This window comes from Sciurus carolinensis, chromosome 11, assembly GCF_902686445.1.
Source record: "Sciurus carolinensis chromosome 11, mSciCar1.2, whole genome shotgun sequence".
Classification (NCBI taxonomy): domain Eukaryota; kingdom Metazoa; phylum Chordata; class Mammalia; order Rodentia; family Sciuridae; genus Sciurus; species Sciurus carolinensis.
Genome location: NC_062223.1, coordinates 64,496,004 through 64,509,403, shown reverse-complemented (window position 1 = coordinate 64,509,403; position 13,400 = coordinate 64,496,004). Strand labels below are relative to the sequence as shown.

At 50.1% G+C, this 13,400-nt stretch overlaps 1 protein-coding gene across 1 annotated transcript in view; it reads left to right on the top strand.

Moving 5' to 3' along the window:
- Positions 1–13,400, top strand: part of Mical2 (microtubule associated monooxygenase, calponin and LIM domain containing 2) — a 208,942-nt gene that overhangs the window by 144,690 nt on the left and 50,852 nt on the right. Inside the window, exons 26-28 of the mRNA XM_047516541.1 lie at positions 2,193–2,373; positions 6,158–6,339; positions 12,230–12,304. Coding sequence (XP_047372497.1) covers positions 2,193–2,373; positions 6,158–6,339; positions 12,230–12,304 — 438 coding nt within the window. The remainder of the gene's footprint in view (positions 1–2,192; positions 2,374–6,157; positions 6,340–12,229; positions 12,305–13,400) is intronic.

Here is a 13,400-nt window from a genome sequence, read left to right as displayed (position 1 = left end):
CAGACTAGTTCCCGTCCTCTGAAGCAATGTGTGGCCATGTGCTTGCATCGTAATCTCTCCAGTCTTCAGTTTTCTCCTCAGAAAAATGGAGCTAACAATGCTGCTTTCCTCAGAGGATCACATGAGCTTAACAGGCTGAGCACATGTAGAATGCTCAAATGATTAGTGGGTTATCCTGAGCACCCAAAAAGAAAGCTGCTAGGATACTGGATGGCTGAGATGGAACAGGCAGAGGGACAAGAAGAGGAAGCATCCCTCCGAGCAGCAAGGAGCCAGGGAGTCAAGGGTCACAGGAGGACCCCAAAGCCCTGGGAGTTGGATTTCACAATAGTGGGGGGTTCCAGGGACTTTGCAGGGGGCAGTTTGGGGTAGGGGCATAAGCAGGATGAAAGGGTATTGATAAAGAAGTAGAGAACATGAGTGCAGCAAAGCCCACCAAGAAGATGGGCCAGAAAGGAGGAAGAAGAGAGAAAGGGCTGCCGGGTGGGGTCTGAGGTTGGAAAGTGGTTTCTTCAAACAGGAGAGCCTTCAGTGTGTTTAAATCGCGGTAGGCAAAAAAGTTAAGATGGCGGGAAAGAAAAGACAATGGCGGGTATTGGGGGGTGATGAGGGGTGAGATCAAGCCAAGATCAGCCGAGGTCTTTACCTTGGAAAGGAAAAAGAACACCTGAGCAGAGAAGGGTTACTCGGCTGATCAGGAGCCAAGATGGATTCATTCACTCCTTCAACAGGTACTCATTGATCACCTACTGTTAGGTAAACTCTAACAACAAACTGGACAAGCATCACTGTTTACATTTCTAGTCCTGGAGAGAGACGATAAACGAAATAAGAAAACTGTATGGTCTATTGGGAGTTGAGACGTGTGATGAGTGAAACTTCAGGGTGAGTTCAACAGGCCTGTCGGTGCAGGCTCTGGAAGGTGGCGAGAGAGCCAGCCCTGCACGCAAGTGTCTAGGGACAGCGTCTTCTAGCAGTGATAGCAGTGCAAGTGATAGCTTTGGTGGGCACCTGCCCAGGGTGCCGGGAACAGCAAGGAGGTCAGAGCAAATGGAACCAGGGGGGCAGTAGAGGAGATAGGACCCAGGGGCCACTGGGGGTCCAGTTAGGTATGACTCTTCAGCTTTGCCTCTGTGTGAAAAGAGGAGCCAATGGGTTTTGAGCAGAAGGTGGCGGTGTCTGACTTGCGCTTCCACAGGGTCACTCTGGCTGCTGTGTTGAGAAAGGCTGAGGGGGTGAGGCGTGGCAGGGGGAAGCTGGAAGGCCAGGTAGGGGCTGTTTCTGTCATCCAGGCAAGAGGCCATGGGGCTGGGACCAGGTGATAAAGAGCAGGACTGTGTTCCTGATGGATTTTGATGGGAGAGCCACGATTAGCGGATGGCTTGAGTGAAGATTGAAAGGAAGAGAGAAGTCAGGGATGCTGCTGAGGTGCTGACCTGACCCAGGGGCTCTGCTGCCTTTTGCCAAGATGGAGAGAGCTGTGGGTGCAGCAGGTTGTGGAGAGGTGGAGATGAAGCATTCGGTTTGGACAAGTTGAGTTTGACGGGTACGTTAGATGTCCATGTGAAGATGCCAAGTGAGCACAGCATGCTTGTCAAGATTCCTGGATGGAGATGTAAGCCTGGGAGGGTTACTTAAAGCCATGAGATCCGCAGGGACGTGAGTATAGACAAAGAGGTTCAGAACCTGAGCCCTGTCACTCTTCAGCATTCTCATGCCAAGGAGAGAAGGTGGGACCAGCAAAGGAGACCAGAAAGGAGATTGGCAGTGGGGAGGAGGGGGTCGGGCTGAGAGGAGAGTTGTTTCTGCAAGTGAGCATGATGGGCTGGGTCAGACACTGCCGGTGTGTCAATAAGATGAGAACTGAGACGTCACCCCTGGGCTTAGCAATAGATTGGGGCTTGTGATTTTTGACACCAGCAGCCAGTGAGCCTGCAGTGGGCCCTCTGAACATGTTGGGACCCTCCCTCCAGATTAAATGGGATGACCAATGTGTCTATGCCCTGCACACAGGAGGTGTGCCCGAAAGGCTGTGCATCTGTCAGGCTGAGGGATGGGCCCAGCAATGGCAGCGCCCCTGCGTCCGCCCCAGGCATGCACCCTCCCAGCATCCGCCCAGACCCCAGGGAGTCGAGGCCCTGCTGGAGTTGCCCATTCCACCATCTCTCTAGACCCTGTTTTCCTCTCAGCAGATGAGCCCACCTCCCCCAAGAAGCCGAAGAGTGTTCCTGAGCCAGAGCCCAGTGATGTAGAAGGTGGAGCTGCCTCTCCCCTGCCCTCTGAGTGGACCTCTGTGAGGATCAGCCCTGGGGAGGATGCGGTTGGTCAGGACGTGTTGGCTGTGTGTGTCCTGGTCACCAGTGAGGACAGCAGGTATGCCCAGGTTGCTGCAGGATGGGGACCACATGAGGGTTGGAGGAGGGGGAGCTGGTCTCTCCACCCCCTTGCAGAAAGGGACATCTCTGGGCCTCAGTTTCCCCATCCATCAAATGGAGACAATCATAGTGCCTACCTCAGAAGGACTTGTAAGGATCAAAACGTTAACATGTGTGTGTGTAACAACGCTCAGGGTGTAATAAATCCTGAAAATGTTAGCAATTATCTTCTCAGGGAATGGAAAGGCCCGGCATGACCATCTTCTCCCAGGAGGTGACTGTCACATGGTCTGCAGCAAGGGGTGCAGATGGGCATCACGTGTCACAGGGCCCCAGGAGCCCCTCCCACCCTGAGATGGTAGTGCAAGGTGATGGGGAGGCCACCAGGGGAAATGAAGCCTGGTGACTCGACGACTTTCTGAGGGTGCCATCTCACTCCTGCATCAGATCCGCACCAGGGTGATCATGAGGAATGCAGATCCAGGCCTCCCCCCAGACACGCCCAAATCATTCAGCTCACTCAACAAGAAGTATCAGCTGCTCCTCATCCACTAGACTGAGCTCAGGGAAGTGCCCAACCCAAGGCCAAGTCCCTGCTCTCACCTCCCTTCACCAAGTTGGACAGACAGTCAGCAAGTGAGGAAATAAAACATGCACCAGGTGGAGAAGCAAAGTAGGGGTAGAGAGCAACAGGTCAGCTTTCTAGACTGGGTGACCAGATGAGGCCTCCGTGTCCCTTATTGACTACCAAAACCATGCTTGGTAACAAGCCAGTCCCAGGTGAGTGAGTGAGCCCTCAGCTCAGCAGGCCCTGGGGGCAGCCCTGGTCTTGGTGACCTGGCCCAGCAGGGTTCTTCTGCATTTGAGTTAGTTGTCAGCTGTGATGACAGCAGGTAACCGTGCCCTGAGTCTTCATCCTCCGTCCAGCAGCTGAGACTTGCTCACAAGGGGAGCAGCACAAGGTCTCTGGAGACCCAGGCTTGGCCCTGCCCAGTACAGTTCCCAAGACATCTGATTGGCCACCGCAAGTCACATGGCCAGCCCAGATTCAAGGCACAAGGAAGTGGGCTCCACCCCTTCTGGGAGGAGCTGCAAAGTTTCCCTGCAGAGGGGTGTGGCTCCAAGGAGAAGGAAGGCAGCCATTTTGGCAGAGGACCTACCATGGCCTCCCTGAGGAGGTGACTTTGAAGCTAAGAATGGGTTCACGAGAAGGGATGGCCAAGGAAGAGGAGCAGTCCGGCCTGACGACAGCTAGTGAACAGGCCCCGGAGTGGGAGCCAGCCTGATGCGGGAGAGGTGGTGGAAGGCAGGCAGGAGCGGGCTCAGGGGCCCGAGAAGGGCTTGCATGCCACGCCGGAGATAATTGAAAGAGAATTTGCGAGCTGAAGAGTGACGTCTCAGTCACAGTTTTCAAAAGTCAGCAGGCCCTGCCTTGGGGAGTGGATGGGTCAGGAGGACCAGAGCAAAGGCAGGGAGATCAGGGAGGAGAACAGAGATGGGTTTGCTGATTGGCTGAACCTGAGGGAAAGAAGAATTCAAGGGCAACTCCCAGGTTTTGACTCCATCACTGAACAGAGGGTACGATCATTTCTTGAAGTCAAAAGGTTCAGGGGATATAGGTCGTGGGGAAAAACCAAGAGTTCTACCTGGACCATAGGGTTTGAGATGCCCATGTCTTTGTGCAGATATCAAGTCAGCAGTCAAACATGCACATTTAACATCTTTGGGGAAGGCAGGGCTGTAGATGGTGAATCCAGAGGACTTTAAACCAAAGGACCTGAGGGATCCTGAATGGAGTAGGATTATCTTCCTGTCGATATTGGGGAGCTGGGCCTGGAAGAGAGCCCCAGGACATTTGCACATTCAGAAAGCAAGCAGGGAAGGAGCTTGGGGAGGAGGAAAACCAAGAGAGGGCTGCTGAGGTGATAAGAGGAGAGAGTTTCAAGAAGGGAATTGAGGGCAGGGGTGGCTCAGTGGCAGAGTGCTGGTCCTGAAGGAAGGCGTGGTTTGCCACATTGGGAAGCTGTGGGGCCCAGTCAATAGGATAAACAGAGAAGGGAGCTTTGGGCTTTCCAACAGGAGATGCCTTATTAACATCCATGACCTGGTCTTAGTGGAGTTGGTGGGCAGAGCCTGACTGAAATCTGTGGGGAGAACAGGAGGGAGAAAATGGAGACAGTGGTTACAGACGTCTAGTATATTACATCTTGATCATTTAGCCTCTGGAATGGGGCCTGGGAACACACATTTCAGCAAGTCCCTCAGGTGATCTGATGTTTCATCTGCCTGGGAACCACTCCCCTAGAGTGCCCTAAGATAGAAAACCTGGGCCCAGGGGAGGGAAGGCACCTGCCCTAGGTCACACAGCCTTCTAGTCTCCTAGGCTTCACTTAGGACAGTTCCCACTGTAAGAGGCAGACATCCAACTCAAGGTAGCTCAGTAACAAAGGCAAATAAATTGGTTGGTGTGGACCTGGAAGGCCAAGGGTGGCCCTCATTTCAGGCCTCCTTGGGGAGGTGACAGTGAAGCCAGAGGCTCACAGCGGCTCTCCCTTGCTGCCTCTGCACAGGTCAGCCTTGCAGCAATTCACGGAGAGGTTGTCCCCACCTGGGTGACCCTCACTGCTGAGGGCCTCGGCCCATATCCATAAATTAATGTCCACAGAAGGAGATCCAGGGAGGCCCCGACTTGGTATTATCTGGCCATACACCCACCTCTGGGACTGATCAGTGTGCAGGTGGGCTGCCAGGACTGGGCAGGCCTGGGTACTATGAAGGGCTCACCAGGCACGCAGGTAGACCTAGTAGAAAGAACCATGCTGGATGGACAGATGATAGATGGACAGGTAAATAGATAGACAGATAGGGAACTTCATGAAATGGCTCTGCCTGCCGGGCTTTGTGCCCTCCCACTCTGGACGTGTGCACGGGCTGTCCCCTCTGCCTGTGTCCCACTCTGCCTCCACTTCTCTGCCACTTGAATTCCTGCCACGTTAAACTCCACCTCCTCCTACTCCAGAAAGGCTTTTCTACAACCACCTCCACCCCATGCTGGGGGAGGAAAGCAGCATTTCAGGGCCTGAAGTTTTAGGACCAAGTCCCGGTCGAGGAGCTCCTTTGGCCCCTGAGAGCTTAGGAGTTATGTCCAGGGCTGGGCGAAGGTGAGACCCTCCTTCAGGTGAGTCGTTGGTCAGATGTTTGCTGGGAACTTTCTCCTGCTGTGATCCGAGCCTGTATCAGTCAGCATGGACTATGTCACCAAGCACCACAGCCCGGCAACCTAAGCAACAGGAATTCCCTACTCAGTTCTGCAGGCTGGAGGTCCGATATCAAGGCGCTGGTAGGGTTGGCTTCTACTAGGGCCAGAGGGACACGTCTGTTCCAGGCCTCTCTCCTGGGCTCATAGATGCCTGTCTCCTGGTAGTGTGGTGGCATTTTCCTACTGTACACATCTGTGTCCAAATTCCCTGTTCTCATGAGGACACCAGCCATATAGGATGGGAGCCTACCCAATAACCCCATTTTTAATTAATTACCTCTTTAATGACCCTGTCTCTAAATGCAGTCACATTCTGAGGTACTGGGGATTAGGAATTCAACACAGGAATTTGGGGTTTCATACCTCAGACCATGATGAAGTCCAAGGCTGGGGACTGGGCACAGAGGAACTAAACCCCTGATCTTGCCCCAGGACTCCAAGGTCTGCGGGACACAACGTGGGTGTGTGCTGAGGGTGGGTTCCAGAGCAACTGGCTCACCCCCTTCCTCCTTCCTCCTTCCAGCTCCGATGCAGAATCTGACTATGGCAGCAGCGAGGCCCCCAGTGCAAAGGCCTATGAAGAGAGAGCCTGGCGGCCAGAGTCCCCACCTCTACCAAAGCCCCTAACACGGCACATCTCCCTGAGGGAGCCCCTGACCAGGGCAGATTCTCCACAGAGCCGGGAGGAGCTGCAAGCCGCACACGGTGAGCAGAGGGTACATCATGCTGCATTCTGGAAGCCTGGGAGGGAGCAGAGGCCCTCAGGCCAGCCTTTCCTCCTGGAGGCCAGGTGACAGTAGTACTCACAGGCAGTGGGGTGGCAGCTTTGAGGAGGGAGGCGCGAGTGAGGCCGAGGGTTGCACCGGGGCTGGTGTGCTTCTCCATGAGCATCTTTGAAGTTGTTCAGCTGTTGTATGTCACAGGCTGGCAGAGATAAGGGACCCCAGGTCCCTCTTGCCTGGAACAGCTTCTCTGGTGCCACCTGTGTGGGTATTGCCTCAGAGGTCCCTCCAGCAACCTTTAACCCCAGGGCAGCACAGGGGCCACTATTGGGGCACTCCTCTCTCGCAAAATGCACCCAAACTGTACCTATGCAATAATAAATGAACCTTCAGTGAGCACCTGGACTTTTCCCACACATGGCTGCATTTCATCCCAGGTGGACCCTGTATGTAGGTAAATAGTATAAAGCCCAGTTTGCAGGTGGGAAAGAGACCATGAGTTCTCCCCAGCCAGAGAATTGAGCCTCCGGTACCGGGGGACCGCCCTCTAAGCTCTAGCCTACTTACAAGGAGTTGTCTTTAGCAACCCAGTTTGATTTAATTAATAAAGATGACCTCAAATTGAGTGCTTTGACTCAGTCAACATCAAGCTGTGACCAAGTCATCTGACTTACAGGAGAGCCAGGGAAGAAACAGGCTAACAAACTTGCCACCTTCCTTTAGGACCAATAGCCTTTTCTGTCCTTTAAGACCAACTTGTCCTGCACCGCCCTCTGGTGGCTAAGATTAGAATTTCCACCTGGTCCTCAGAAGCACTGGTTTCCCAGGAAAAACAGGGTGGGAACCAAAAAGAATTGATACAGATATTTTTAACTTTGAACTTCCCCTTCCATGTGGGTCTTTTTTTTTTAAGAAAAGGAAGATTGTTATCAAAATGAATTTTTAAAGTACCATTTGTAGTGACATCCAGAAAAGCCGAGCACAGGCAGTGAACCAAGTACCGTCCTATACCCTGAACATCCTGCCTTGCCTCTGGTTACTGCTGACTCCCCACCTCTTCCATTGCCCTGGGCTCCAGCCTCCAATTTGCAGATCCAAAGCCTGCCTTTCATTTTTTTCCTTTCGTTTCTCCTCTCTCCTCAACTGCCATGGGATTTTAGGTCACTTATGAAAAAGACATAATGCAAAGTTATGACCGTATACATGACAAATGAAGCCTCAGAGTAAGCTTAACAAAGCTAATTTAGGAAGTATACATTCCAGAGAGACAGAACATAGTTCTAAACAGACAGTATTAAAAAGGGAACACAGACAATTGTTCTCCATGTCCAAGAGAAAAAAATATATTGATTTGCACTTTTCTCAGAGTGGGCATAACTTTTCTTAATGCTGTACTTTATAGAAAGTTTCTGCTCATGTCAAATAGATGATATCAAGAGTAGTATTAGCTCCTATCTTAATGACGCCTCAGAAAATTTAGCCGAGGTTATTTCTCAGTGCCCCCTGCTGGCAGGTGAGGGTAGAATAGTGAGTCATGGACCAGTTTGAGAGACTAAGGCAGTTGGCCAAAGCATTTTGTTTCTAACAGTCTAATTTAACTCTAGAAAAAAATACCAAGCAGATAGAGGAGTGGATAGAGGAGTGTTAAGACAATCCTTTATTGACTTAGTTTTCATCAATTTTGGCTCTGATCATTGATAGACACATTGTAACATCTCTGACATTTTTCTCAATGCTGATTTGGGAAGCTCATCACTCCCAGATAATGTAGGGTTGGCCTCATGAGTGGATGTTACTGAACTCCCCTGGATTCTCCCCTGGATAAATGCCTCTAAGGCAAGTTCAGAGAAGGCTGGACAAGACCAGAATATTTGCTTTTGAAAGATTCCTGGTTTGTGTACTCAAGCTCATGGCCAAAAGGGAGAAACAAACCAAAGTCATCGACAGATGAATGGATAAGCAAAATGCAGCACATCCATTCAAAGGAATGTTACTCAACCTTAAAAAGGAACAAAATTCTGATGTATGATATAATACGGATGAAACCTGAGGACATACGCTAAGTGAAGTAAGCCAGTCATTACAAAGGGTTTCATTGTGGGATGAGGAAAAGTTTTGGAAGTGGATAGTAGTGGTTGATGGTTGTACAGAAAATAGATGTACTCAATGCCACTGAATTAGATGCTTGAAAAAAACTTTTTTTTTAACTAAACAATAGAACAGCTTGGAAGAGCTTAAGGGTCGATGAGCACATAAAGGTCCTGGGAGAGTGGTGGGTCTGGAGAGAACATGCAAGTCCCTTACCCCTTCCTCTTCCCTTGTTTCAAGCATCACTCCCATCTGTTTGGAATTGTATTTTTTTTTCTTTTTCTTTTTTTGGTACTGAGGATTGAATCCAAGGGTACTTAACCACTGAGCCACATCCCCAGCCCTTTTTTGTATTTTTATTTAGAGACAGGGTCTCGCTGAGTTGCTGAGGCTGGCTTTGAACTCCTGATCCTCCTGCCTCAGCCTCCCAAGCCACTAGGATTATAGGCATGTTCCACCGTGCCCAGCTGAGTTGTATTCTTTTATAACACATTAGTAAATGTTTAAGAAATGATGCTTTAAAAGGTATTTTTATGTTATGTACATTGTGCTACCATTTAACAAGAGATTTCCAGGATCACCTCAGCTTGTCAAGGAAGCTGTCATATCCACAAAGTTCTTTTACACACAGCCTGTCCCACATGAGGGCATGAAATATAACTTACACACACCCTGTGTTATGAAAACCATAGAAGACACTCCCCTAAAGCATCTGTGTGTTAGTCAGATTTTCATCACTCTGACAAAAATACCTGAGATAGATGACCTATAAGGAGAAAAGATTGATTTTGGCTCATGTTTTCCGAGGTCCATTTTTGCTTGGCTCTGTTGCCTTTGGTCCTGTAGTAAGGCAGACCATCATGGTGAGAGCACATGGCCATGGAAATTGCTCACCTAGTGGCAACTGGGAAGCAAAAAGAAAAAGAGAAAAAGGCCAGAGTCCCAGTATCTCCTTCAAGGGCACATCCTGCAGTAACCTGACTTCCTTCCATTAGGTACCATGTCCTAAATGTTCTACCACCTCCCAGTAGCACCAAACCAAGCCTTAAACACAGTGGGCTTTGCAGGGACATTTAAAATCCCAACCATAATAATTTAGTCCAGTGATTCATATAAATATTGTCAAGAAGGCATATCCCCAGATCCCCACCATCAGAACGTCAAATTCCACAGGTCTAAAATGAGGCACAGTGTCTACATTTGGTATAAGCACCCCAGGTACTTCAATGCAGGTGGGCATGACCCATACTTTGGGAATAACAGAAAGGCAGCTTCCTGGGGGGCCTGCCTGGATAAATTAATTGTGAAATGCATGCCCAAGCAACTAAATGGGCTGATCTAGTGCATTGGATTTTTGGACAGAAACCAAGTAGATTTAGGAGGGCAATCTGCCCCAAAATTATTCTGGCATAGAAGCATTGATATTTATCCATTTTTTTCCTGGCAATCATTTGATAACAGGATGGTCCAATGGCATATGGAGGACACCACTAGTTTGTAACAATAAAATGAGATCATCAGCACCATATGGTAAAATTCTTACCCTCTTACTCCTTTTTCTGCAGATCATACACTCGGATGCCCAAAATTAAAGTGCTCCTTTAAAATAAGAACTATATGCAGACATTAAACACACATAAAACAGGCTAAAAAGAAGAGAACCAGCCATTCTTTATGCTGCTTAGAGATACTACACCTAATCATTGCTATCCACACTGTTGTTCCTGTTGTGATAAAAAAAATGTGTGCATGTGTGTCCCATAAATACTAGTGTTGGAAAAATCTCTCAGGAATTTTATCCATTTTTTTCTTTCTTTTTTCAATGCTAGAGATTGAACTCAGAGCCTTGCTAGACAATTGCTCTACCCCTGAGCTACAGCCCCTGAATTTTAACCGTTTCTAATAGGTTCCATTCCACAATGTTAAAAGTGGAAGAGAAACAATCAGAGTTTTTAGTTGTGGTTTGGATCTGAAACGTCCCCCAAGAGCTCACGTGTTGAAGGCAGTGCAGCAATGTCCAGAGCTGGGGCTATAGGACATGATTGGATCATGATGGTTCTAACCTCATCAGTGGATTAGTCCACTTGAAGGTTTAATAATGTGAATGGATGCTAGGCAGGAACTGTAAGCAGGTGGGGCATGTTTGGAGGAAGCAGGTCTCTGGGGCTGTGCCTTGGCCTCTCTCCCTCTTTCCTAGTTGCCATGAACTGAGCAGTTTTCTTCCACCAGGCCCTTCTACCATTATGTTCCTGCCTTGCAGCCAACTGATCATGGACTGAAACGTCTGAAATCATGAGCCAAAATAAATCTTTCCTCCTCTAAGCTCTTCTTGGCAGGCATTTTGGTCACAACAATGAAGAGCTAACACAAGAAGTCTTAAATTTTTCTTGGGTGGTCTCTTCCTGAGGGGTCTGCAGGATGCAACTGTGCTTAACCTGCTTGCTCCTCATGCAAAACATCCAATCTGGAAAACCTAAGCAGCTGCATTTGGACTATCCATCTGGCAAAGGGGCGTGGGGGCTTCTCAGCATCCATCCCCACTGGCTCCTCCTCAGACCCATGGACTTCATTTTGAGGGCAGGCTTGGGGGATTGGAAACCTACTAGACAAGGGAGGCACAAAGCATTTCCAAATGGGGAAAAGGAGGAGAGGAGCCAAGGATCTAAGGAGCCCAAGAAACTTGTCCTGAGAAAAGGAAGCCCCAAGGTAGTGGCTCACACCTGCACTCCACAGCCTAGCTGGTAACAAAGAGCTGAGGCCCAACCAGAACTGGTAGGGAGTGGAGTGTCTAAGACTGTTGAGAAAGAGACGGAGAACGCCCACACTGGCTAGGCCCTGGATCCTGGGAGGTCTGTATTCAGACTTTCCCTGCCTCCATCCTCCCATCCCCAGCTCCCTTCAAAGGCTTCCTTTCCTCTCATGCCCACAGTCCAGCTCTGTGAGCCTTCAGGTGTGCCTTGTACCCATTCTTGCTCGCTGGCTGTGATGGAAATACTGGTAGCTGAGACAGCATCTGAGGGTCCTATATGGGAACCAGGGTCATTTGGATCCCTCTCCCCACTTTCATGCCCCAAATGGCCAAGACCCCCTTTCTTCTGCATGTGGTGTTCATTTTGCCCAGCTGATTCTCAAGGCCCAGCTAGGCAGAGTGTCTTCGGTAGGAAGGACACTGTGTCCTGCAAATGTGTTTCCATTGGAACCAGGCCACGAGAAGCGGGGTGGAGGGGTCACAGCAATGACTTGCCCAGAGATTCTGTTAAAACTGGTTTCCAGGATTTGGGGTGCTCTGTGGGTAAAGGGTAGGCAGGGGCTAAAACTTTCTGCAGGTTCCTGGCTCCAAAGGAGCTCCAGTTTTCTTCTACTACTCCTGCGGAACATTGATATAAAGCCTCAGCTGTAAAGATCTCTGATATAAATGAAGAATGTAGGCGTGCTCATACATACCTGTAGGCATGTTTGTGTCTCCTTGTGTTTCCACATGTGCATGCGGGCAGGTTTACTAACCGTCCCTGACGTGGACCGATGGCTCATACCTGGAGGCATTCTCTGACAGGGGCCGGGCCTGCCCTAAAGCCAGTTCTCAGTGAATATTTGATGAGTAAACCAATGACAGACAGGGTGTGGGGGTGGGGAAGCATGGTATGGGGAAAGGAGAGGTTGGGTCAATTAGAGCCACTTGTCTGCTAATTTGGGGTAAATGGGCTAGAGGAGCAAATCCTTCTACACATCTGACGGACTCTTGCTCTCTCCCCTTCCTCCCTGCCCCTTTCTCTTTCCCACCACAGCTCTGCAACGGGCCAATAGCTTCCAGTCTCCAACTCCAAGCAAACACCAAAACTGGAGAAGAAAATTCCAGTCCAGTGAGTCATATCAGGAGCTCTCTGCGGGTGGGGTGGTCTGGGCAGGCGTTCTCGTTGATTCCCAGGCAGCCGCTCTCTCATTCCTTACATGGTGCCTGTCTTCTCTGCCACGGCCTGGGGGGTATGAGGGGTAAGAAAAACAATACAAAGTTGACCTGATTTCCACTATTGACAAAGGAAGAATTCTCCAAGGGATCTGGGACTTTCCCATCCCTCTCTGCCCCCTACTCTAGAAGTATGGAGACTTGAGATTCCAGAATTTTACCCAGAAGAAGCCTTAGCAAGGATCGACTTCAAAATTTTTGAAACATGAATAAGGAAGCTGAGGCCCAGGGATGATGTACGATTTGATTCTGTGCATGGGAGTAGGGCCACACTGTCAGCTTTTTGACCCGTGTAATTGTGGGCAAAGCGAGAAAGGAAGCAACACCGATGCACACACAGCCCTGCTCCTTTTTCTGAGCACCTTAGTCCCAGGGAAGAGCAGGGCTGGGTGAGGTCAGGGAACCCACCAGGGGGCGCAGTGGCCACGTACACAGTCAGCCCAAGCTGGCCCACAATCCCAGCTGCAGCAGGGACAGAGCAGGCACTCCACCACCATCCCCCCTTCCCCAGGGGCCCTCCTCAAGGGGCTGGGACTCCATCCTATTCACATCCACTGGTGACTTCCTCTCCACATTCTCTCTCCAGCCTCACAGTGGGAGAGGTGGGTGCAGGAAGGCCGCAAGTCTGGCAGGGTTTATGCAAGGAAGCACAGCAATTGGAAGGGAGCCCTAGCTCCTTCCTTCTGAGTCAGCACTGACTTCTGGCCAGTGAGTCACTCTCCAGCAACCCAAGACCCACCAGCCCTCACTGGGTCAGGCTGGGACAGGGACCACCTTTGGAGCTGGACCAGGACTACACATTTTGCAAGCTGCTTCATCTGGGGACAATCTAAAATGATGCTTGAATTATTGACAGCCCCAAGTCCGGAGGATGGAGGGAATTAAAGCCTTCCACATGTCCTCATCTCATTCCTAACCCCAAACCTTCCAAGGGCACTGGGATCCTTCTCTTGAGCAGGTAGGTCCTCATGGGTGCAGAGTTCATTCCAAAG